The sequence below is a fragment of the Tyto alba genome, unplaced genomic scaffold (assembly GCF_018691265.1).
Source record: "Tyto alba isolate M040663 unplaced genomic scaffold, T.alba_DEE_v4.0 Super-Scaffold_6, whole genome shotgun sequence".
Classification (NCBI taxonomy): Eukaryota; Metazoa; Chordata; class Aves; order Strigiformes; family Tytonidae; genus Tyto; species Tyto alba.
This window is the reverse complement of record NW_024881327.1, coordinates 25072955-25098717: the sequence shown is the minus strand read 5'-3', so window position 1 is coordinate 25098717 and position 25763 is coordinate 25072955. Positions and strand designations below refer to the sequence as shown.

The following is a 25763-nucleotide window of genomic DNA, read 5'->3' as shown; positions in this document are numbered from 1 at the left end:
CATGATCAGTGACATCAGATACTATATACAAGCATTTGTTTCATGGATGATGACACCGATTTGGGTTTCCCACAATTAGGAAAGCATTTAAGGCAGAAGACCAGGCTAGAACATGTTTAAAATAAAAGTTTGCCAAGTCCTCCTCTAAGGACATTAAAAAAAACACCTCAAACTTGAAGAAGTTGGTGTATTTCAGCCCTGCACTTGAGGTTTGTTCAGCAGGAGCTGATAAGAGGGTATAACCTTTAAAATAGCATAAATTACCATAACATTTAAAGTAATTAGCTTTTCAAAGTGTCTGTCTACAGCAATAGCTGCTGCTACTATTCATTTGCTTATAGCTAAAAATACATGATTAAGGATGTACTAAAAAAGAAAAATAAACAATATTTGCCATCCATGCAATTTCAAAGCTTTTAAAAGCATTCAAAACCTGAAAATGAAATGCAACTAAAAGCAATTTGGACTGAATGCGAACATTTAACCAAAAAAAGCTCTTTGACGCATAAAAAAAGAAAACATGTAAGGGGGCATTAGTGAGGAGTTGTTCTGTAACTAGGATGTGAGAGCTCCTCCACAGGTTTCAGCTAGGAGTCATTTCGATCCAAGTTGCCTTCAAGGGCATTCACTGTCACAGAATTAAACAATCTTCCCACCTGACTTCTACAACATACTTCTACAGTTCTGCTCTGTAAAGTGTCTTGTTAGAAATCACTTGCTTATTCAACACATTGTGCTGCTGAGACAGCTGTTTGTCTTAAATGCGCTATTTCCGAGAAAATGTGATGAACAGCTACTGGAGCAAGCTGGTTTATTTCTTCTTTGGGATAGTCTCATGGGCATCACTGACTGAGGCAGGAAACTATAGGAGTGCTTTCCTCTCTGTGCTTATTTGAGAACCCTAATCTGAAGAGGGAATCTAAATCCTCCTGAATACAGTTGGGTTACACATGTTTAGCAGCTGCATTACGAAAGAGAAAAAAAACCCCAATCCGTCTTTATTTCTCACTGTTTGCTACACTGAAGATGTAATTAAAATAGTTTATGTAAAGATGACGACTAGCAAATTGGAAATGTTTTCTCTGGATCTCACAAAGACTGAAAATTTTGTCCCTGTTTCTGTGGGTTACATTACTTGGAGTCAGCTCGGAAAAAGGAAACTCAGCTCCTCCTAACTTGATTATTTTGCAAATATGATAAAAAGTAAGATCTGAGTAAAAGGGTTGGAAATATACATGTGAAGTGTTAGATCAGAACATCTTCACAGAAAAGAAGTGAAATCTCGAGAATCCTACAACGAAGTACAAGGTTCAACTAAGTTTTTTTTTCTCTTCCCCTCCCCACCCCATCAAAACCAGTGGAAATTTCAGATTCTGTTTCGTCAACCCCACTGGCAAAGGAGGTGGCCAAGAGATTCTCAACACCTGATGCTAACCCTGTGTCAACGGAACCAGCCTGGCTTGCACTAGCCAAGAGGAAAGCAAAAGCCTGGAGTGACTGTCCACAGATTATAAAGTAAACTGTAAAATTACATCTCTGCTGCTGACTATTAATTGCTTTTATTTATTCAGCTTTTTACACATGACAAAACTGAAAATGCATGTATTGAAGGACTGGAAACTGAACTGAACTGATTACCATTTTGCTCTAGCTCACTGTAAAGTCTACTGAAGTCATATATTCCATTGCTTTGACAAACAGCTAAATGAGGTAATGGCAAAAATTTCAGAGCCAGACTCTCAAAAATTTCAGAATGCTCAGATACTGGATGTAAATTTTAGTGAGTGTCGAAAGGGCCAGAACTTCAGTTCAGAATCTCCTTAAATTCGGGGGGTATTCAGTTCTGGAGTTTTAGGTCTCTACACTTAAGTGGAGATCTCAGACATTTTTTTCAGCACTCTATTGTTGAAAATTAAGGCAAGATGCATGCTCCCTTCTCTTATTCCTAAATTTTTTAAAAGTGTTAAAGTGTATGAACTGTCAGTTCTACCTGCTATTTGAAAGCTTCTTCCCTAATGAAGAACTTCAAGAGATATCGTTCCATCTGCAAATGGTAAGTAGAAAGATGGTACCATCCAAATACTGAGGTAATTTATTTCATCATAGGATTAATACACTATATTCCTTCACTCATAGGAAAAAAAAAAAAAAAAAAAATCACTCTACTTAAAAACCCCCAACATTATTTAAACAAAAATTAGAAAGTTTTCAGAAAGAAGCCAGGAAGTCAGTGTTTCTTCTAGTCATTTAAGTGCATCACTGTTCAGCCATATTTAAGATGCACAGAGACAGTGATTGCAGATTACAAATTCCAATCAATTGACTGGAACTAAAATAAGTAAAACTATTCCTGTGCTTACGTAGCTGTAGAATTTGTCTCAGTAAGTTCCCACAGGAGTAAGACTTGCAGAACTGAAGTTAACTGAGAACTGAAAGCTAAGTCAGTGAGAGTCTCAGGAATTTTAACTCTGCATTCTTCCTGATATTACTCCACGTGCAACTTCAGGTAGTTCAGATAACTTCCTGTACTTTAACCAAGATAGCCAGAACACTTCAGAAAGAAGTTTACTTTCCCCATCTCAGGTATCTGCTGTGGCAACTGGATAGTTTATTACTTCTTGTAACTAAAACAGAAATGTTCACTGCCTCCCTCTTACAAAAAAGGGTCAAGTCCATAATGTACTAAAAACTGTACTGTGCTCAACATCCCACAGAAATAGCCAGGTCTACATTTTAAAAAGTCACCCTAGTACATTAATCTGTAACACATCCGAGTTTGTTTTACAAGGAAGTCCTTAACAAAATTGAATGTCTCCTTCTTAGAAACATAAGGCTCAAAGGAACCTTTAAGCCTACAATATCATAAAGGGAGATGTTTTCGTGAGAAGAAACTGTATCATTACAGAATGATACCACATATGTTTCACAGAAGTATTTTAGCCAAACTGCTGTATGCAGCATGAGGAATAGCACTTTAAATTTTGCAGAAAACACAATGAACCCTGCCGTATCCTCCTGTTCCAAGAATCAAAAAGGGCTTGTCAGCCAAAGTCATATTGATTATACTATTTCCCATCAAACAGGAAAACAACAGTTCAGTATCATGGTTACAATAGCACAAACACAATGAATGTCTTATGTGCAGCAGCAAGATGGGTCTTCTTGGGTCTCTGAAGCCATCAGTTTTGCTCAGTTTCATATTTAAAACCAGAATCTCTAAAATAACTTTTTACCCTTAATATAAGTATTTAAAATGTTTTATACAGAGATGGAGCAATGCTGCTTTCAGATGCTTGGGGAAAAAAAAAACAAACACACAAACCACCTTCAAAGTAAAATCTCTGCAAGCTTACCTGAAGAAAGAGTTGAGCCCGTAATTATTTTTGCTCTGCTGGGACTGTGAATTAGTGCATCTTAAGTTAAATTTACACTTTTTCAGAGTTGGTAAGCCTGCAGTAGGTAACTGTCATTACAAGAACTGAACTGCCTGAAATTCATCTTTATGACTATTTCTTGGGAGAAGGAGCCAGGCAGAAATATAAAGAAGGTGAAGTAAATCAGGATTAAAGAATTACAGGTACTAGTATTCTGAAAAGCATAGCAAAATTAGGTGCTATTGTGCATGACATAAGGATGCAATTTTCCAATACAATACATTTATAGCACATAGAATAGAGCTTTCATTAAGGATGGTCTTAACCTAAGGCTTCAAAGCAGATTTTTTTTCAACCATAAAAGGTATCTAGTGTAATAATGAAAACTGTATTATGTACAGTACTTGATGGAAACATTTCTAAAGTGTCCATGTTCAACAGTGACATTTCATGTTAAATTAACAAAAATTTGCACTAAATACCAATGAAGTGAAGTGTTACTTTGCTTTAGCTTTGTTGCAACCATTTCTGATAAAGTGTTGGAAATCTGTAAAAATATAAACCAAAACATTACTACGAAGTTTAAAACAGCAAAAATGTTTTAAGAACCGAATCAACCACTATGTAGTATATTGTCTCAATTTTTTGTAACTTATACACACAAAATACCATTTCTTCTGACAAGGTTATATATGATTAACCTCTATGTTCATATAGTAATGTATAAAAACTATAAGATGTATAATTGTGGGGTATTTGTTGTGTACTTTTTTAATTTTTCAAATGTTTTAAAGTGCAATTGTTTATTATACTAATGTCATTTTAATGCTTATTAAACTATAACCCAGTCAAAATTATCTAATCATTGAGGTATGTATTGTGTGTCTTGTTTTGTTAATTGTGTAGTTCAGGTTTGCTTTATAAACAAACCTTTTTACAGTGCTACAAGTATCTTCCCTGTGCATTTCTGCTAATGATAAAATGGAGGAACCAGCTGTGATAAAGCAACATAGCCAGTGCAACTTCTACTTTACTCCTGAATTCAAGATGTTAGAATTCAAAGTAGATGGCTCATCAGACAGAGAGAATAATAGTTTCTACTATAGTTCTTTTTAGAAGACTCATAGTCAGGACGATGCTCTTAGGTAAGTGTACTTTTATCACTGCAAATACTTGATTCACATTACTAAGACCACAGGTAATTCCTTTTAAGGAGTTACAGACAACCAAAACCAGTTTACACAACCCTCTACAGCCTGAAGCTGTAGAGTCAGTCTGAAGACACTGCAGAGAGCATTCATTCAAATCTCTTAAAAAATGATTTGACAACAGTGGATTTGAGCAGTGCACGCTTCATCTCGGAACTTATACTGTACCTGCCACTGAAGTTTAATAAATATACATGTAAGTATATTCTCCACTTCAGAATACAAGAAGTAACTCCTACTGACTTCAGTGGAGTTTAGGTATATGCTTGACTGAATTAAAGCAAAGGAGGGCCTAGGCTCACAAAAGATGAACTTTTCAGTTTATACAAACTACAGTAAACAGGTCACTACTAACAGGTACATGCAATGCAGGCTCTGTCTTCAGAAATCAGGTCAAAAGTTAGATTCATAAAAGGACTTAGGTTACCTTGCCACAGCACAGAAGCCTTGTCAGACTAGACAAACACCAGTCTGATGCATGGAAGAGCCAGGGACAGGCTAGGCTGGACTCGGAGGAACACATTCCTCCCTCAGGGACACAAGGATGTTATGCCAAGCTTCAGAGTACGGCACTTTACCACGGTTTCTCCCAACCCTGCAAGTGTTTGAAGCCAAACTACCCACTTGCATTTTCTTACTACACAGGTCAAAGCACAACATTCAAATCCAAAGCATGTGAAACGTTCTTTCAGGAACTGGAGCTGGGAAATGAGGGAGGGACAGTGAAACTTGCTGGGTGCTGGGCAGTCATCCTCCTTCAATCAGTCAGTACAGCAAGTCAACAAGTATCCCTTTACCTATTCTGGACACTGCTTGGTGCAAAATGCTACCCGAGAAGTCTGCCAAGTGCACTTCCTGCCTGCAGTAAAGTAGGCGGAGGTAAAGAACGCCTGTGAGTTCTTAAAATGTAAACAATAAAATGGAAGCAGCCTAACATCTTAGCTGTCCTTTTTCCCAGTTATAAACAAATCTAGGCAATAAACATAATCATTTCTACAACCAACAACAAGCTTTGTTCCCCACACTACAGGGGAAGAGAAAACCTCTCCTGGAAGCTTATCTACTCCTGCTGCTGTTCCACTCTTGGCATTCAGGATCCACACTTTGCCATCTGTAGATACTGCTGCCAGAAGAATTCTGTTCAAGTCATCACTTTGGAAAACAAATGGTGTTCCATATACACTTGAAGTGGCTTCAAATTTCCACAGTAAATTACCCTCCATGTCACAACAGTAGATAAAGCAATCATGGGAGCCAAAAAATATTGCTTGCTTAGTTAAACTTGAGATGCATGGAGATGAAAACACTGGTCCATTAGTGGAAAACTGCCAAACCTGCAGAAAGAACATAACCACCCATTATCAAAGGTTGTTCACGTTATCAGTTTGACATCAACCGTAATTTTTTAATAGACTAGTTGGCAGGAGAGCATTTTATTTCAAGAGGATACTAGATTTCAGTGAGGGCTGGTAAATACTTGCCAAATTACAAGTTAGGTTTTAGACACAGAGTAAGTGATAAAAGACTCATAAAATAGATGTGCAAGAGTTACTGCCTTCTGTGAGGCTCATGTAAAGACGGTCAACTTGGGAAAAGAATACTCTTGTACCACAATTAGTAATTAACTTAAAGAATTCTTTTAACATGCCATTCTTTGCCAAAAATGCAAACACTCCTTTTGTAATACAGATTTCCTCTGCTTATGCTAATGTTGTGCAGATCTCTCCTCAAGAGACTACATCAGTTCTGCAACACTGCTGCAAGCAGACGGAGAGAAGGGCATGGGCTAACACATACTTTATAACCAGAAAAGGTTTAGGAATTCCCATGTATACTGCATCTCAGGCAGATAAAACAACTGACACTGGTTTTGTGTAACACCAGGTACAAACCACACTCATCTCTGAGGAACTAAAAAAATAATCTCATTTAATTCAATGTGAAGGCTGGCACATATTTTGCCAGAATTATGATTTGGCATTTTTTGATAAATGCGTGCACATTCTAAGAAACCTTTACTTCCAAACAGCCACCATCTTACAGAAGAGAGGGCTTTAAACATGCTTGAAAAACTCCATAACCCTACTATTTCATTTTTTGGCATTAGTCTTGATCATTTACTTTGGGTGTAAACTCTGAACTAAAAATTCTGTTGCTGCATCAAGCAACGTGAGGTTGCACTTTTGCCCTGAACTGCATGGACTACCCTAGGCGAACAGTTTTTCTACTTTCTCTTATCTGTAACAACAGACACTTCTATTTGGTTCACAAAAAGGTACATGCCAATCATTAAACTGCAGAAAACAGTGTTAATAAAGCATCTTCCTCAGGGTTTTTTGATGAACATAAAAAACCCAACAATTACCTTTTCTCCAGAATGAGTGTAACAATATAAGTTTCCATCCACACACCCAACACAAACGTACTTCTCATTGCAGTGAGGAGAGGAGAAGAGTGGTTTTCCCAAGAAGCTTCTCCAAATCTTATTTCCTATCACCTGTAAATGGCAGCATGGAATATCTGATGCTTAACACAGCTGTAAGAAGCTGAACAGAACAACCCTTCCTTCATAGCTTGTCCTAGCCCTCAAGAATTGGGGGGTAAAAAAAGGCAAAGAAAAGCAAGCTTCTCCCATCCAGAACGCATACCAGAAGCAAAACTACTCTTCAAATCTTATTCTAACAAAATGTTTAATGTTTTCTTTGGGATATGCAATACCCCTGTTTCACCCTTCTCTTCCTCCCCCTAGGCAAAATAATAGTGATAATGGCGTAGTAGTAGTAGTAGTTCTAATAAATGACAGATTAACTTTTTATTCCATTCTCAGTTCCTCTGTATGTGACAAGGACCAATGAGAGAGAATATCTTGAAAGCAAGTCATTTTGATTATATAATAAACTATAAATACTGTAGGAAATGCTGCAACCCACAATCTATGATTGTCACAATAAACTCCTAACATAGCCTGCACATTCCTGTTTATATAAATAAACACTTGGAGTTACAGCTGGGTTTCTCAACTACCTGTTAGTCAGGATTACAGGGAGAAAAAAAATAAATCTGGTTTTTCTTAGCCACAGCTTACTAGAGCTGCAAAAACATACACTGGTTTCCTAACACTAGGTCATGTATTACTGAGGGAACTTGTAGTGGGTGGGAGGTGGAGATGGTTAGGACTGATACTCTGGGTTGCCTGAGCACAGAAACATCAACAGCTGCTCCAAGTGACTCTTCCTTTTACCAGGCAGGACCAGCTGCAAGCCAAAAATGCCTCTGAAAACCAAGAAACTGCTCCACATCTACCAAGAATGCCATTTCCCCAGTGCAGAGAACAGAATAACAGGCTGAAATTAAGGGGAACAGTTCTTTAAATAACTACGGGGAGGGAAACGGTAAGAGGAATGAAGGGCTTTCTTTCTTTATTCTGTTCTGATGTCATTAAGGTCTGTGTATTTTTTTTCTTAGTCCTTCTGTCAAAGGGAGGGAGGGAAAAAAAAAAAAATAAAAAGTCTACAGACATGCTCTCACTCACTAACTTAACCGATAAGGTAGCATATGGAATGAGAAGACACTGATTCCAAGTTTGGCCTACAGTCAGCACGTAAATTCAAGCAAGTCACCTCAGTTCTCTTTATTACCAGACAGCTTTCTGAAATACAGGAATTATTATGGTAACCTTGTGTATAATGATAAGGCCCTCGAGTGAAAAATATCTTATGGTAACATATGATCATCTAGTTCCTTTCATCAGAAAAGTGATCTTAACTTCAGAAATGCATTTTGGTTTCGTTTCAGTTTGAGACTGGGATCAAAGACAAGTAAGCAAAGGTACATACTGGGTTCACAGCCAGTAACAGTCCTCCTAGTGTAGCAACATAAAGATGATGTGGAAAAGAACTTAAACAAGGAGATGAAAACACAGCTCCACCTTCGCAATGTAACTTCCATATACACGCCTTTTTCTGTAAGCACAAGAAAAAAGATAAATAAAATTTTCAACTGGGATTTAAAGCTCATCATGTTTACAAAGTCATTTGAATGTCAAAGCTTACAAAACACTGCATTTACTCAGCAAATAATAATTAAGTGCAGATATAATCTACATGCTATTATAGCAACACGTATGCCATTGGCTACTTTCTCTTCCAGTAAATAAAAGAAATCCAGCTACCGAAGAGGCAGTATCTACCCCTCTTATTTTCCATCTCCCTTCATCTACTCTTTTTAGAATGCAAGATTCTCTCTGCACCATTAAGCCAGAGTTTTGTTTCCAGCTGGGCACCCTATTCTGAAACTTCTGCAGAGAATTTAAAAACTATGAAATTTAAGATTTGGTTTCAACCACGACTAGGAGCATAAGAACCACAGCTGAGAACACCACTAAAACCATTTACTACGACCCAATCCTAACCCCACTTCAAGAAGGTCTGACTATTTCAGAAGTGTAATTGTGGACTCCTGAGAATACTAACACCAGTGGAGCTTCATCTGGTGTACTACAGATAGGGTCTAAGATACTTATTCTTCTATACATAAAAGTTAGTCAGTATTCTTACATAAATATCCAAAGCATACACGTGTTGGTCATGGGAGCCTATGTAGACTAGGCCACTGGAAGGGTCTACAGCTGCAGAGCTTTTCACAGTATCTTCAGTGACAAAAGTCCAATGTATTTCTCCATCACTGCTTTGAAGCACATACACTAAGCCGTCATAGCAACCTGTGTGAAATAAAACACAGCAGGGGAAAAAAAAAAAAAAAGATTATTTGTATTTACGGTGTGATTTATGCTGTTAGCTGCATCACTGCTGGAAAGAAGTAAGATGACTCACGAGGTACTGTTTCAAAACACTTTCCAAAGCTCCTCCTCTTCTTTTAGCTCAAAGTCTTTGCTGATAGTTTATACATTCAAAATTGATTGTTCTGTGTGTTCTTTCCAGGTTACATTTAGAATATACTTATTTCACTGCCTTTCTATCAGATTTTACAGTAATAATTTTAGAAGACATGGAAAGTTGCTGAAAATGGAGCATAAGAATGTTTTTTTATGTTATCTCTCTCCCTACTTTTCCTTTCTGTAAACAAAGATGCTGAAAGAATAAAGTTTGTATGTTTTCTAATGAAAACTGAACTGTAGTTCTAGAAACTCCTTCAGTTTTAATGAAACATTTGATTTTGTTATCAGAGTAAATAGCAATCAAAATACTAGCAAAAAGATGGTTAACATTAGCTCTGCATAAAAAAACCTCACCACCTGGACATCTGTGCTAACCACTGATGTATACATATTAGCTAAAAAGATAACACTAAGATAAATAACAGCAACCCTGCTGACAATGGATATGCCAAACAAAAAACTACCCAAACATGTTCCTTACGTTTCCAAAAAGAAGAGTCAAAAGAGATAATTAAACTCAGAAAAATAATCTGAGGCACCATGTACTAATTTCTACCTCTATCAATTTTTAAAGACATTTTAAGACTGTATCACCTTTCCAAACTTTAAAAAAACAACAAACAAAAAGAAACAGAAACTCCCCCAAAACAGTATAAAGGTCACACCTTAATCAGCCACTGTACCCCCCATTGACTATTCCTTAATAAGGCCTTATTAAACTGGCATAGAATAAACCACAAGCGTGTATGTTAGATAAGCTCCATCACTGGTTATCGTGAAACTTAAATTACTTCTTCTTTCTGTTTCTAATTTACAATAAATGAGTTTGGAAGCAGATACGGAAGTTTATGGATAAGGATGCAAATGGAGGACATTCAGAGGTAAGAAATAAGACTCTCTGGCATTCATCTTGTATTTAGCAGAAAAAAAATCATTTAAAATGATGGCTAAACAAAAGACATACCAACAACAATGAAATTTCCACACTTAGATAGGCAGGCAGAAGATTCAATACGATCTCCAAGGTTCTTCTCCCATTTTATTTCCCCCAAATCTAGATCAATCGCCTGCATGACATGAGAGTGAGAGCCAACATATACAGATGCAGATACTTCTTCTTTAGATGGTATTATAACCAGTGGTGAAGCATCGACACATTTTCTTGTATTTGACTTCCATCTTACGCATAATGCCAACTCTGCCGTTGTTACATGACTACATTCTGCATGGATCTGCTGTACAGAGCAACAGTTGGTTTTATTTGCCTTGTTTGTAACTGTTAAAATTCCGTTCTCCGTTTCACACCCTTGCAGATGGCTTTTCATTATACTTGGAGCCACGAAATTCAGAAAAGATGGTTGCTGTAGCAGTTCCGCTCCTACCTGTACTGTATTATTGGGTTGCATAAAAGACTTGGTGAAATTCATAGAAAAAAAATGATTTCCTCTGCTTAGTGCAAGAAATGAAATGAACCCTGGAGCAACCTCAAGACCTCGTTCAGATTTCAGTTTAATATATTTTCCATGGAATTCCTCTCCACCGTTCCCACTTAATTTTCTTTTCACATTGTCATAATTCATTAATTTGTCTTCATCTGGAAATAGAATTTTAAGAATATGTCTATAAACCTCTTCAATTGGCCGGCTGAGAATAACTTCTAGGAGTCCAGGCACAGCTTTGCCTACCAGCATCTCAATTTCATCATAAAATCGTAGAGCCTTTAAGGAGTCTCCACCACTGTACAGAAATACTGCATCTTTAGAAATTCCAGTGGAATCACCTAGGACACCCAGAACAGACTAGAGAAAAGAAAAAGGAAAGAGGTAACAGTCCATGGGTGTTACACCATGTCACATGCATAAAAACTCAAGTTGGGTAAAATCTGCCCGAATACCCACAAGTCCCACTAAAAAAATCAACAACTGGGGAAGCGCGCTACACTGCAAAAAGTCATATGCCACATGTTAGGGCAAAGAGAGGTAGTGATGGAACAAAAGTTGAGGAGGAATGGGGAAACAGGGAGATACTAGTTCTGTACCACAAAATGTTTTGTTCAATTCCACTTCTGCAGTCTAAGGAATCTAAGCAAATTTGTGCTGTATTTCTGCTGACCATTTTCAATCTCAACATCATTTATCAATGACAACTTGACAGATTAAACACTGATACCTTTTGATAAAATTGGACTAGGTGATTTATTTTATTAATAAAACTTATATAAATTGGTGTATTTTACTTCTGAATTATTTAAGTAACCTACTTATCTACCTACTTTTGAAGCTATAATCCCCTCAATTCAGGATGAATTTTGGATTTGGCACTGTTGGCAACAAACAGCAATTACTGTGTGTCCTCTCACCACACTCCCTGCTTGTTAAATGTGGGTGTGAAGTCCAAATCCTCCAGTTTTGGAATCTGCCTTCTGCTGTCTAATGGGCCTCGGGCACATCCCATCCCTTTGGGTTATCATTGCTATAGCCGCCAATGTGGGAAGTGTCAGCACAGGCAAAGTGTGTTACTGATTTCACTACATTTACTTGCTTGAGTCCCAGACACAGCAAACCCCACTTTCAGGTGAAATTTGAAAGTCTACCTTTGACCAAAAAAACCCCAGTAATTCTGTTTGGCATCACATTTCAATACCTTGAAAAACAATTCATTAGCACAGAAATTTAGAAACAATACAGACAGACAATTACATAACTGCACCTTCTATTTAAAAAAACCTCTTCAATTCATAACTATCTTGAGAAATAATAAACTCTACTAACACAGTAGCTATTTTGTACAAAGTTCCCATGTCCCAGTTCCTTGTTTCTCTTAGGGATGCCTTCTCTGGCATGTGAAGCAGTCTTCAAAAAGCTACTGACAGGTTACGTCCTTCCTATGCTAATTGCTTATAACTCATAGCCTGCAGTTTTAGCTGATAGAGAAATAGAAATGACTCCCTCTTGGCCACTGCAGCGTGACTATATTTAAGTATTAGCTGAACAAAAAGAGTTGTACTGCTTAAATCTATAGGCAGCTCAAACATTCTGGTTGCATTAGTCATACTTCTTAAAACTGTTTAATTCCTGACACATGTATAATGATCCACTTGCAAAGATAAAAAGGCTGCTCAAAATACTACCTTCCATAAATACTGCAATCTTTCCCACAATTCCTCTGCGCCACTCAGCTTACTGTCACGCCTTCTGGAGTTTAGATGGTTCTGGTAAATCTTGTTCAGTTCAGATATATCAACTTTGCCTTTGTAGAAAATAAAGTACAACTTTTTTCATTGCTCTTTTAGCATTTACAGTTCCAAAACTTGCTCTGCCCAAACAGTCACTTTATTCTTGCACAAACTTCCTTATTCATACTCAACTGCACTTTATCTTTTTTACCCAGTCAATCAGCTACAGAGAACCCAGTCAGGTTTTTGAAAATTCACCCTAGCCTCCCACATAATCCCACCTGCAAGGCTTGATCTTTCCCCAATTGAAGTCAAGGTTCTATTGCAGACTGCAACAGGAATGACCGAGAAAATAAATGTGCAGTGTTAAAACTAAATTGGTTTTACCACTACTCTTTGACTCTCAAATGAAACATTATGAAGAAAACATAATACGTGGTCATGATTTCCTCCTAGGAGTTATCTAATCTACAAATTTAAAAAGCATGAATCAGGTACCATATTTTGGTCAATTAAAAAAAAAAAAAAAAAGATTACAGACCATTAAAAGAAGTGGCAAGGGTACTTCATAGTTTCATTTACCATGTGATGTTAAAGGTAAAGCTTTAATCAGTACGATCTCATCAGGCATTGCATAAGCTGGCAGACGTTTCTGGAGTTCTTTAAGTGTTTCTCTCTCTTCTAAATCATCTTTGGGTACAACAAACAGGATAAGTTTTTCCTGCTGATACCAGGTCACTGCACAAGCTTCTACCTGACAAAGATCTTCAGTAGCCTGTAATTAAAAAACACTAGTCTTTCTTTGAAATACAGTTCGTCAACAGAGTAAAAGGAGTAAAAACCACAATTAAAAAAAGTACGCATTTAAAAATTGTATGTCTTACACTCCTACATAACATCCTATAAAACAGCTTCTCTTGTAGCTGAAGTTTTTACTTCTTCACATAAATGAACTCAGAGATGTATGTATTATTTGTCTAAATGCTATGAATGAGATATAATCCATCAGTCTGACATTCAGCCTTGTAGAACAATCACTATTCAAGCATCACAGTGCAATGCTCAGTATTTTTCAGGTGTTTATACAGTTCTCAATTCTGCTGAAAGAAACTATGCAATAAAACAGATTTCCAGGAACTCAGAACCAAAGTCCTCCCTAAATTATGTGACTAAGTAATTGATAATACACCCTCCAAATTTCTTTTAGACCCCTAAAAGTAATCTGAAAATGAGTAAATACCAATTTCTGATGATAATGATGTGTTCCTTATCCCTGCTCTTTTACACTGGCATACTTTACTCCCTAGATGTTATATTACCTGCTGCAAACATTCAATATTAAAGCGCTTGCCGTGACGTTTAACCTGATTGTCTTTCCGACCCAAGAACAACAACTTTGCATTCTGCACTCTTACAAAATCCCCTGTTTCTCTCATTGTGCCCAAGGGTACAATTATTTCATCATCAAGAAAGCAGATTCGTTCTTCACCACCTACACAAGAAAAGATTGTGGTCATATATATGAAATGGCTAACTATAAATAAAAATTATAAAGAGTAATTTATCAAATTATCCTAAACTCTAAAAAGCATTATAAGAAGTAATAAAAGACTGTTATCAATGTCTACACTTCTGTAATGTACAAATTGGGATATGCAGTTAATCCAGTTAATATACTGAAATTACTTCAACTGAGAATGTCAAAATGCAAGCAGGAAAAGAAGTCAATATAATGAAAACACAGTCTGCAGATAAAACAATGGTAAGTTCCTGTTCATCGTTCCAGCAAACTAAAATACCATGAGAAGGTTCCCGGCCCACTGGGAACTTAAAATGCTATATAACGCTACGTATCAGAGGCAGACACCAATTAAATACTAAATGTATTATTAAAACTCAATCAATTAAGCAAAGTATATTAGAAGAATAAGAAATATGAAAGAACCTATAAATATTTGTCCCTCGCCTTCTAGAACTGCAGAACCGTTGGTACCTCTGACCTCAACTTTTGTTCCAAGGAGAGGTGATCCCAAAGGTATAGGGAAATCCGTTCTAAATATATTAAAGAGAGAAACAGTAAAAATCTTTCCCTTCTGAACAAAAAACAAATGTTCCAGAAATGAGTTAGCATACAGTTCATTAAAGGACTGGGATGAGAGCAAAAGCAGATGCTTGGGGCTTCTTTCTACGAATGTTTCCTCTTTAAAAACATCTCAATTTGTTAAAAATTAAAAACTTCATCAATGTGCATGGGTTTCATTATCATATACCAAAAACCACAATGATAAACTATAAGGCTTGAATGGACCCTGAAATACGCTGAGAGAAGTTGAAGAGTTTCAGCCAGTTTTTCAGTCTCCCAGGTTGAAAATTTCACCAAGTCAACCAATTTAAACACACAAGTGCTTTCTAATTAATTCTTTCCCTGTCCTACTTAGTTTGAGGTTTTATTCTTTTCTGTTACTGATGTTGTGACAAGTACAGTTGACTCTTTCAGAAAAGACTGAAATAAAAGAAACTGTAAATTCAATGTCATGTATATATATTATACACTTCTGTTGAGCTGCAGATCAACTCCTTCCTTTCCCTTCATTCTCTAGCCTCTTCAAGCACTTGTAGAACCTCATTTATTGACTATAGATACTATTTCTGAGTTGGAGTAGAGAATAATATGTTTTCTTCAGTAAAGCAAAATTTAAAACACAAAGTAACGCTAAATAACTTTGGTAATACAGGAAGTTAGGCAAGGGTTCCAGTTCAATTTCAATCATAAAATATCATATTTGAACCTAACAGTTCTTGTTCAATTCCTGTTATTTAGGCTGTTGAAATGTCTCCTTTTCTCTGATCAGTCAATGAATTCTTTATCTCAAGTTGATCAAAACGCAGTCAATTTTTGTAAAATGGGTATTTCAGCCAAGTGAGAATCTCTCTGCCTTTCCTTTCTCTGGCTGGGTTCAAAATATAATTACTCGACAAATAGGCATAAGAAACCATCCCAGACATTTAATGTGTCTGCCTCATACTATGGAACAGCAAAAATAAAATACAATCACATCATTTGGTCATTATTATTAAGAGACTTGGGATTAGACATTTAATTTTGCCAAACTTACCTAAAAAACAGAAGGGTGCAGACCACTAAGGCACTAACTTTGTGATTTTTTTTTTGTTTCATTTTCTAGCGTTCTCTAGAAACAATGCCAGATTTCATCATTCAGCTAGAAAAAATAAAAGCCTACTGTACTCCAACTATCTTACCAATACTAAGAAACAAAGAAGACAAAATGGTCTGTCCTGGTTTTCTTGTATCTGGAGCTGCTTACTGTAAGGCAACCCTAATTCCCTTTGCAATGATGCTTAGAGGGAACAGGCTCTGAGGTGAAGGGTGGGAGACTACAGTCAGAGACTACAAAAACTTTCATCATCCTACCAGCACCTCAGTTAGGACTGAAGAACAACATGTTATCTCTGGAGCACAGAAGCTTTGCATAGAAAAGCAGTTTCACTGAGAAGATAATGTTTGAACTCAGAGAAACCAGAATGAAAATCAGTTTTGCATCAGAATTTAGTAACACTTCATGACCATCCACCATTTTCAGTGTTCAAGGGTATCAGTACCAGGTTAATCCATTGAATCATTTGTCCAAAACACCCCATTTCACAGGGCACGTCTCACTCAAGTCACATGTATAATTATCATGCCAGGGAGTAATTACACATTTCAGAAAGCAACTGAAACACGGAGCAAACTGGAAGTGCCTTTCATGACCTTGACGCTCCTGCAACTCTTCTTTATAAAACATAATGAACAACAAAAAAAAAAGACAGAAATTGAGTGAAAAATGGAAGAGTGCTAAATAATGAAAAGAATGTACTTCTGGAAGTCCAAGTAAAATTACTATGAGACTCAGGTGAGCCACTTCAGACAAATTTCTGACATCCATACAAGTCAAATAATATCAGTGGGATAATTTCCTGAATAGTATATTATCCAATATTAGAAAAAAGCCCGTACCTAGTCTCTACTTGATCAATTATTTGTGGAGTTTTAAAAAGCGTAGGCAAATGCATGGTAACATTATGAAACACAGGTATATGTACTGATTATATCTGAAAGTAATCTTTGAACATTTTTGCTTAAAATAAGTAAATCTCACAAGTAACATTCTGAACTTGACAGAGCTAAGCGATGAGTGTATCTTTGTTCCAAGACTATGATTAAGTTACAGAGCCTCATTTCTTTACTCTCACTCACAGCTGTGTTAGGTTTCTTTGAACGTGGAAGATCTCACTGGAAAAGCCTCATGAGGAGCGAGAGTATGGCTAACTGAAGTTACTAGCAAATTGGGTAGGAGCCACTTGCCTGCAGAAGTGCAACACTGGTTCAGTACTGCCACCCAGTCAGTGACAGCACACCCCGGACTAGGCTAGTCCAGGTTCAGCATGTGGAATCCCAGGGTGGAATGAGGAAGAGGCCTAGATACAGAGGTGACTAAAACAGAGACCACCACGACACACTATGTGAAACTTAACAGATCTACAAGTACACAGAAATTCAGACTGCAGCTCTGCTGTTCAAGAATAATTCATCAACTGCTGTCACTTGAGGGGGCTGTATTAGAGCAAGAGAGAAGGGATTAATCTATTTCTACATAAAACCCAAATGTAACTTCTACCAGCATAAACACTCATGAGGCTGCAGTAGCACTGGAAACAGGAGATCAAGGTTGTATTTCCAGTGATTTTCATCATTCACATGCCAAGCCATAAAACCAGTGATTTTTCCTACCTAAAATCAGCACTAAAAACCTCTTCAGGGATCTTGTAGCAAGTGGCCCAGCTTGACACTTCAGTAATACCATAAAGATTAAAAATACTTGTTTTGTTCTCCTTGTGCTTCCAACTTTTCAAGACATTCAGTATGGGAAATGCTTCTCCACCAAGGGCTAAGACACGAAGTGAAGTATTTGCAGACAACACTGTTGATTTAATAATGTGAGCTCCAAACCTTCTGAGAAGTGTTGGTGTTGCCTGAATGATACATATAATTAAAAAAAAAAAAAAAAAAAAGAAAGACCCGTTATATTTCTTCAATATATGTATACACATCTTTCTGCTTTATCATATGCACTGTATAGCTACTGTATTGTGGATGTACTTAACAATCACCTATGTAGAGCATCAAATATCAGATACCAGTATAGATCACACCAGTGTTTTGTGAGATTTTGTTTCTTACATGAAGCCTTTAATGAGTACTATCATGCCAACCTATGTCCCTTTGCAGAGTTTCTTCTTTACTTAGATAATACGTTATGGGTTCCCTGTAGTGTCTCAGCTATTACATAAAGTACGTACACATTATTTCTTATGTTAATTACTTTCAATCAGAAAGCAGCAAACACAGTATTACAGTATTCTCTTGATGTTACTGTTTGAGATTTTCCCCTTCATTCCAGCACATTCCAGCACAAATACAACCTATACATCTGATTAACCTGCATATAGAACATTTAAAGAACCTTCCATAACACTAAAAATTCCTATGATGCCAGGTTTTGTGTTGTTTCTGATTTGTGTAAATATAACAGTCTACAAAGATTATTTTTTCTGAAAGCTTTCACATAATACTCTAAAATGACCAGGAGGAAAAGGAAAAAAAAGGAGAAAGAGAAAAAAAAAAAAAAGAAGTGCTTCCTTAAATTCAAAATTCCACTACTACTATAAAATTACTGGTGATGTAGAGCCCTTTCACTGAAGGGTAAAAACAGCAAATCATTTTAACAGACACACTTCACTCTCATTCTTGCCCACTTTTTCTAGTAACAGGAGTGGAAAATTAACGGAATTATTTTTCCCAGGTTATTTTCTTCTAGTAATAGATGAAGACCATCACTTTTCAACTGATCATTTTAACTTTACTGAATTATAGTGAAGAAAAAAGAGCGGGGAAAAAGTTATTCCTCCCCTCCCTCATAATCACTTTTCAGATTTCTCAAGTTCACTTAAGCAAATCAAGAGGGGAAGGTAATGTCTTGCTGTAATTTAAGAAACATCATAAAATTATTCATCATCAGTTATGCTATAAGGAGATCATTTTTGTCATTGATTCAGCTGAGAAGCCCTTCCTTCACTGATTATGACAACGATCAAAAAATCAAAAAACCCAAACTTTTCTTAGAAAGGTATCTCAAGTACCTTCATTCACCAAATTCTGCCTTTCTCTATTAATGCTTAACATACTTTAAAATATGTATCTTAAAAAGCCTTAAAAAACATACTTTAAAAATCTTTTTAATAGAGCTTAATATCACTGAAACTTTTTTCTAAAAGCAAGTGAGCTAAACTGATCAAAAAACTTGTATACGATAGGCAAATCTACACCATGGAGATTTACAGCAATCTTAATAAATAAAAGCAGAGAATAAAGTTACAAAATATTTGTAACTAGTGGCAGTTTTCTGCCATAGAATTTTCAGCTAACTACTCACTAATCTTAAACTTATAACCTACAATCTCTACTACCATTACTCCTTCAAAAGAAAAGGAAATCTCAGCATTTCTATGAGTGCAAATACTTCAGAAATACATTAATGACAAAGCAAGGCCTAGGGATTGATATATCACAAGTAATAGATCATACTTGTTTTGTTCAAAGTTGGCTGATGACAAGTGAGATCCATTTCTAGCACCTCTTCCCTCCACACCCTGATTTAAGTTTCTATACTCCATCAATAGTTTCACAAAACACCTAGTTACACTACAAGACAAGGGCTAGGCTTATTCAGCCATGCTGGATGCTCATAACTTCAAGTAAATTTTTGAAAAATGAATTTTAAAACTATGAAAAAAATTGAGATCACATAGGAGATGATCTATTCCAAGACATAAGGGGCACATGAAGCCTCATATAAACAGGTGGCCCGAACACAGTTAAATGTTGCTGTGGAATCAACTATTCTCTTGCTCTCATCATTGTAGAAATGACAAACATTTTATCACCCTATAAATGGCACTGGTTTAATTGCTGTATTTTTAGCACAGAGACTACCATTAAAACTTAAAAGTTGTTTATAAGGAAAGGTTCTAAGATCAAGCCCATTAACAAGTGCTACAAATGTCTGTAACAGGTTACTCCACTACCAAATTCTTTGGAACTAACTGCTTAATTAACACAATTTAATTAATTCTTAAGAATTAATGGTATCTGAAGATGAATGTTGGTTTTATCTTTAGTTCATTGTTTTCCATCACAAAATGTCCAAAGCTTGAATCAAATGGTAATTTTCTGTACAGCTAATAAGATCGCATGAGCTATGCCTCCAAGGAAGAACACTCCTATTATTATCATTAGCATCTAGATTGATGAACGAGTAGTACACATTAGCAAAGGTGAGAAGCAAGACACTGAAGACACTTATCTTAGGTGCTGCCTACCTGCAGCACTGTCACATGGTGACGGTGAAACAGCGCGGCAGACAGCTCCACAGGCATCATTTTAATAGCGTTTGGTACTACAAGAATAGAGGCTCCACTTGTCAGAGCAACGAACAATTCAACCACAGATGGGTCAAATGTTAGAGGAGAAGCCAGGAAGAGCATATCATCCCGTGTGATCTCAAATATGGATCTAAAATAAGAAAGCTAGGATTACAAATCTGATACATGTTACAAACCATTTCCAAACTAGAAAAGCCGCGTGAAAGAAATGCGCTTTAGCAAAGTTAAGGGCTGCTCCGCATATGCGGGCCAAACAATCTGGGCAAGAGCTCCTGCATCAAGACTGTAACTATTAATTACACTAATGAGATCCTTTACAAAGATATCCACCACATTACATACCCATACAGTACATTAAAGGGCATATTTCAACTAATTTAAAAAAAAAAAAAAAAAAAAGGAAAAGGAAAAAGAAGAAAAGATGGTATTTTCTGTAAGTTTTTTTTTTTTTTTAGAAGGCATTAAATGAAGCAGAAAGAAACCTAGATAGCCTTAAAAGGGATTAGGACTTAAAAACTAAGAATACCGTAAATACAACTGTGAACAAATAATTAATTTTGCTATCTAGTTCTTTTAAGCCACAAGCCAGAATACAATACTTACAGCAACAGCATATTACCTGAAGTACATCCCACAAAAACTCAGGTAAAGCAACATTTAAACATTAAAAATAACAGTTAGAGAAACAAAATTTTATATGGTACTATTTAGAAACGAAAGAAACAAACAAAAATAAAGCTGAAAAGGCAGGAAAGGAAGAATATGTGAAGCAGTGCTAGCAAAAGCCCAATCCACACTCCTCTGAAGTATAAAAAAAAAAAAAAAGTCCCTAAATATCAAATTTGCAAAAGCATTTGAAAGGAAAACTGGAAGCCACACTTACTTAAGATGCTGAATATTTGGCACTATACATTTATGAGGTACTCTGACTATTTTGGGGATCCCTGTAGTTCCTGATGTATGTAAGATGTATGCTAAAGAATATTTCTGGCCAACGTCCATGTATCTTCCTTCTGATGTTTTTTCTTTGGTTTGATCTGGGCAAACAGTATATCCTGGCTGCACGTCACCCATAGCTTTGAAAGGCTCATATTTACTTTCCACATCTACTTCTGAATTTAAATCAGTGTTGCTTGAGCTCACTTGGAAGAGAGTTAAACCAATATGCTCTATTGTTGAAGAACTGTGGTAAAAATAATCTACATGGGACATTTGGAATTTCTGTAAGAGAAAATAAACAATTTAAACAGCAGAACTCAGGACACATGGTTAATGTTATATTCTATGCAATGAAATATGAAACAGCATTTCATACAAGTAAGCTGTGATTTTTCATGCCTCTACTTTTGGAGGACACACATCAGACAGTTTTAAACTCATGTATTTTTATATATTAAATATGAGTAAACACATACCTTATACGTGCAAAATAACTAATTCTCGAGCAACTAATGAAAAGGGAAAACATACAAAAGAATTCTGCAGTAAAGAAAGAACTCTGAATTATATATAACTAGATGGTCCAATCTTGTCTGTACCCTTTGCAATGAGCGAGGGTATAAGATTTGGGAGGAGATGGACAAAAAGAAACCAAATAATTAAATTCAGGAGTTTTTATAACTATTGCAAAGATTTCCAACTCTCTACCTTGACATGCAGAGACACAGGTCTGGAAAAGCCTTCCAACACCAGTGCCCAACAAGCCTGCCTGGACACCACAACAGGAAAGCAGGTAATTTTTTTTAAGAGGAAAAGCACCACTTTGTACTTCCAATTTTAAAGATGTTATTTTCTGAATGAGAAAGGCAACCTCTTGACATGATGAAACAGAACAAGTCCATCCAAGCTTAGTAAAACAGCATACAATTTGAACAGCTACACATTTCTAAACTGCCCTTTAATGCTTCCTGTGGAAGCCTGAACACTTACATTTATTTTGTCATTCTCAACAAGAATATACTGAAGATTGCTTTTCTTCATGAAGTAAGTGGATAACATTGGTGGTGCATCTGGATCAATAGGAGAATAGGCAGCTGGAACTTGAAGGATTCTAACAGGACACAAATGTTTTAAACTTATTTTTTAAAAATTGACAACATCTTCTTAAATTTCACTGATGTTTCATACTTTTAGAGATCCCAGAGCTAGAAAACGTAGTCATAACATGACTTTTACATATTTTGTTGGAAATAAAGTAGGAAGAATAATCAGCATTGCCTTTTGGTATTTTACAGCAAGAACAACATTAAAACTACATGAAAACATTCAACATTATTTCTGGCCAAACAGGTTGGTGATGACAAAGGTATCACAGACATCAACAGCACCACATTTTAAAAGCTTCTGCTATTGTCTAGGAACAGAAATACAAACTTTTGATTTACACATATACAACATGTATAAACATGCTAACAAAAAATAAAATATCTAAAGTCTGCACACTGAAAACATTTCCTGTTCTCACTAGCCTAAAGAATCCAGTATAAGAAAAGCTGAGCAGGTACTGGAACTTCTTCCTTAACAAGCAGAGGAACACTTAAGTACCATTCTGCTCTCATTCACCCTGCTTTACGCTGTAGTGCTTCCTCGACAGTTGCTCGCTACAATCCCCCCCTCTAGTGGCTCTGCTTGATAAAGACAAGCGCTTGAATTTACTAACGCCACAAAAAGCCAAGGTCAGTAAGCGGCGGCTAAAATAAGAACTGTTCCCATAAATCTTCACATTTCTCCCAAGGCTGGGTTCCCACGTACTATTATTTATTTCCTCTTTTTGCAAGTGATTTATCACTGCAGTAACGACAAGATCCAGAACGAAGGCTTGGAGACCACTGCATTCTCAAACAGCCACTGGTATCAGCAAGGTCCTCGGCCTGCCCTGCAATGTACAGAGAACTACGCAGCAGGGACAGCTGTCAAGAATCAAAAGGCCTCCGTAGTTCCCAGTCACACAGCGGAAGAAAACTGTTTTGCTGCTCAGTTCATTGGGAGACTGGATAAATCAGGTTGGAAGGGACCCCAGGATGCCTCATCCAACCTCCTGCTCAAGGAGGGGCAGCTGTGACACCAGGCCTGGTTGTTCAGGACTTTACCCAGTCAGGTCTTGAAAACCTCCAGGGATGGTGCCCGCACAACATCTCTGGGCAACCTGCTCCACTGCTGGACTGGGGGAAAAGTGTTTCCTGACCCATGAGAAAGTTCCTCAGCGCTTCTGGAAGGTTTACGATTACGGCGCTTGCTCACGCACTGACTGAAATCTTCACAGTCAACTGTGATACACCTTCTTGTGCTATTGTGTATTTCAGGTGCAGCGTGACAACAGGAAAATTCTGACACAGATCATCCCCCCAAGAAGCACAACCACTGCTGCATAACTCAGCTGACAAAATTAAGCTTCAGATGGTGGGATTCTATATGACATCATAAATGAAATGGATATAAAAGATACGTATATAAAGGATGCAAACATTAGAAGAAAGATTTTTTTTTTTAATTGCTGAATTAACATGAGTGTTGAGATCACAAATGTTTCAATTTCCTAGCCATTAAATAACCAATGTCACTTTAGTGCTGCACTGCTCATTACTCTTTTCTACAATATTTGTAATGGAACTCTAATTGTATATTCAAATAGCTTAAAGCCTGAAATTTGTTTCCAATGCATCTTTTTTTTTTTGCTAGCAAGACAAGAATACATTAAAAAACCTGCATACTCATTTTATTATGTTAAATCACATCTGGTTTTAATTGCACACAAAAATACCAGTCATTAATTTTTTATATTTCTGTAAGTATGCTTAATCACATGCTTTTAAAAAATGGATGTAGTTACACACATTTCAGATCAATGACCATAAGATTCAATAAAACTTCAGCAGTGGCTTTTCAAAAGATAATACTGCCACCTTTTTTCTTAAAGAATGCAAAACTCCAGTGCTTCTTGACTGCATTACTATGGCATTACTACATTTTTGTTGTTATTAAAAATATAAGCAAACTGAAAATCTGCTTTAATGGAGATGACCCTTAGAAAAACAACACAGAATGCAAGCATTCAAACCATTACCCTAAGATCCAAGATGGTACGTTTATTCCTGGATAACAGTAGAGGCCTACTGCATGTCTTCCTTGCAGATCACAGTGCTTCTGAAGGAAAGCTGTTAATTCCATGGCAAGCTTAACCACCGTTGCATACGTGTAGAAAGTTGGAGGTTTGTCATTGCATTCATCGAACCAAACTGCTTTTCTATCAGAGTACAGGCTAGCTGCCTGATTCACCAGTTCCTGAAGGGTCATCTCAGCTGCATCCTCAATCCCCCTGAAAGATTAACAAACCAGACTGCACTGTCACCTCCTAACTTTTAATACCTTAGTCAAGTTATACAAGCACACAAAACACAAGCAATGAAGAAACTCCCCGGCAGAAAGCACACAGCTTCACCACATCTTATACTGTAAAAGTGTAAAGCTTAATAATCCTATGGTTTGCCACCGGTCTTATCCTAAGGCCCGGGGTACAGCAATTCACTAAGATTTCATTGCACAGAGGTAGTCTGTTCCTCACCATTATACCTTTATTTATAAAGCTAGGCGCAACTGAATTAATAACTTTATTACAAACACAACTTTACTGATTACTTCCTCTTTAACAGAACTGTGAAATACGAATCCTTCCTTTGCAAGCAGAATGCTCAGTGCGCCGGTGGCCGAGGCGTTGGGGGCACTGCCCGTGCCGGCGCCTGCCTCTGCCCCGCGGGCCCTCCCGTCCCGGACGACCGACCTGCGAAGCGGAAGGTTGCGGGCTGCGGCCCCCTCTCGCCTCCGCCGCGCTGCCGAGCGAGGGCCGGCGGCTCCTCCACCACCCTCCCACTCCCCCGGTTCCACACACGACCTGGCCGCTGCCGGGGCGGGCGGCTGCGCTCCGAGCCCCCCCTCAGCAGCGGGGGCTCAGGGCACCGGCCGCGCTGCGCCGCCCGGAGCCCGCCGCCGCCGGGCAGCGGAAGGTCAGCGCTCCTGATTGGCGGGACAGCGTTAGTCCTGCCCGACCCCGCAGTAAGGCGGCGCTCTCATTGGCCGGTGGCCGTCGCACTCTGCGGGCACCCACAAAACTGCGCCTAGTCCCCCAGCGGCCTGCGTGAGGAGGCGCCATTTTATTCTGGGGGTGGGAGGAACGGCGGGTGCGCCAGTGCCGTCGCAGCCCTCTCCGGTTCCCCGGCAACTTTTCATCAGATATGAGAAAGAGGGCTAAAACAACCGCAGGGGGCCGGGGCGAAGGGCGAGGTTCCCCCGCCACGCTCACTACTCACTCGTCTCTATCTCCGTGCCGTCCCTCCCTTTTTTCCCCGGAGATGGTACGGGCCTCCCTGCCGGTGGGCCGGGGCAAGGACGCCATTTCGCCGTGGGGGGTTTGGGCGGGCGGTGGCTCAGCCGTTGCCGCGGCCGTTGCGAGGCGGGCGGCTGGTAACGCTCCGCGCCTCGGCCGAGGCTGCGGCGGTGGGGAGCGGGGCCCGGAGCGGCCCCTGCCGGGCTGCCGGCGGGGCGAACCGGGGCGTGCTTCCCCCTCGGCTGGGCTTCGGGGGCACCAGCGGGGAGCAGAGGGGGAGCCGGCG

The 25763-nt window shown here is 38.1% G+C and overlaps 2 protein-coding genes across 14 annotated transcripts in view; one reads left to right on the top strand and one right to left on the bottom strand.

Moving 5' to 3' along the window:
* CRACD (capping protein inhibiting regulator of actin dynamics) overlaps positions 1-4241 on the top strand; it is a 139392-nt gene extending 135151 nt beyond the window's left edge. For all 8 annotated transcript variants that reach the window (XM_032999040.2, XM_032999041.2, XM_032999044.2 and 5 more), the window contains one exon: positions 1359-4241. In XM_032999040.2, the coding sequence (XP_032854931.2) occupies positions 1359-1519 (161 nt within the window). In that variant the 3' untranslated portion in view covers positions 1520-4241. The remainder of the gene's footprint in view (positions 1-1358) is intronic.
* AASDH (aminoadipate-semialdehyde dehydrogenase) lies at positions 2589-25763 on the bottom strand. 6 transcript variants are annotated; one of them, XM_042808031.1, is made up of 15 exons: positions 25461-25763; positions 24221-24472; positions 22087-22207; positions 21041-21378; positions 20095-20287; positions 17447-17688; positions 14600-14706; positions 13974-14146; positions 13237-13429; positions 12610-12728; positions 10444-11278; positions 9139-9302; positions 8419-8544; positions 6948-7079; positions 2589-5916 (listed from the first exon to the last, which is right to left on the bottom strand). In XM_042808031.1, exons 1-15 carry the CDS (start codon positions 25544-25546, stop codon positions 5521-5523), a joined length of 3477 nt encoding a protein of 1158 aa, XP_042663965.1. In that variant the 5' UTR covers positions 25547-25763; the 3' UTR covers positions 2589-5520. The 6 variants fall into 6 exon arrangements, 5 of the variants coding, with proteins under 5 accessions (XP_042663965.1, XP_032854939.2, XP_032854938.2 ...); XM_032999048.2 differs by lacking the exon at positions 25461-25763 and adding an exon at positions 24935-25231; XM_032999047.2 differs by lacking the exon at positions 25461-25763 and adding an exon at positions 25046-25231.

Bases quoted from the DNA above. Each gene is read 5' to 3' on its own strand.
- AASDH (XM_042808031.1), bottom strand. From the start codon at position 25,546: ATGGCGTCCTTGCCCCGGCCCACCGGCAGGGAGGCCCGTACCATCTCC. The intron at 21,379-22,086 runs GTAAGTGTTCAG...TTTCTCTTACAG, and splicing joins TTGAGAATGACAAAATAAAT to AAATTCCAAATGTCCCATGT. The intron at 20,288-21,040 runs GTAAGTGTGGCT...TTCTTATTTTAG, and splicing joins CCAAATATTCAGCATCTTAA to ATCCATATTTGAGATCACAC.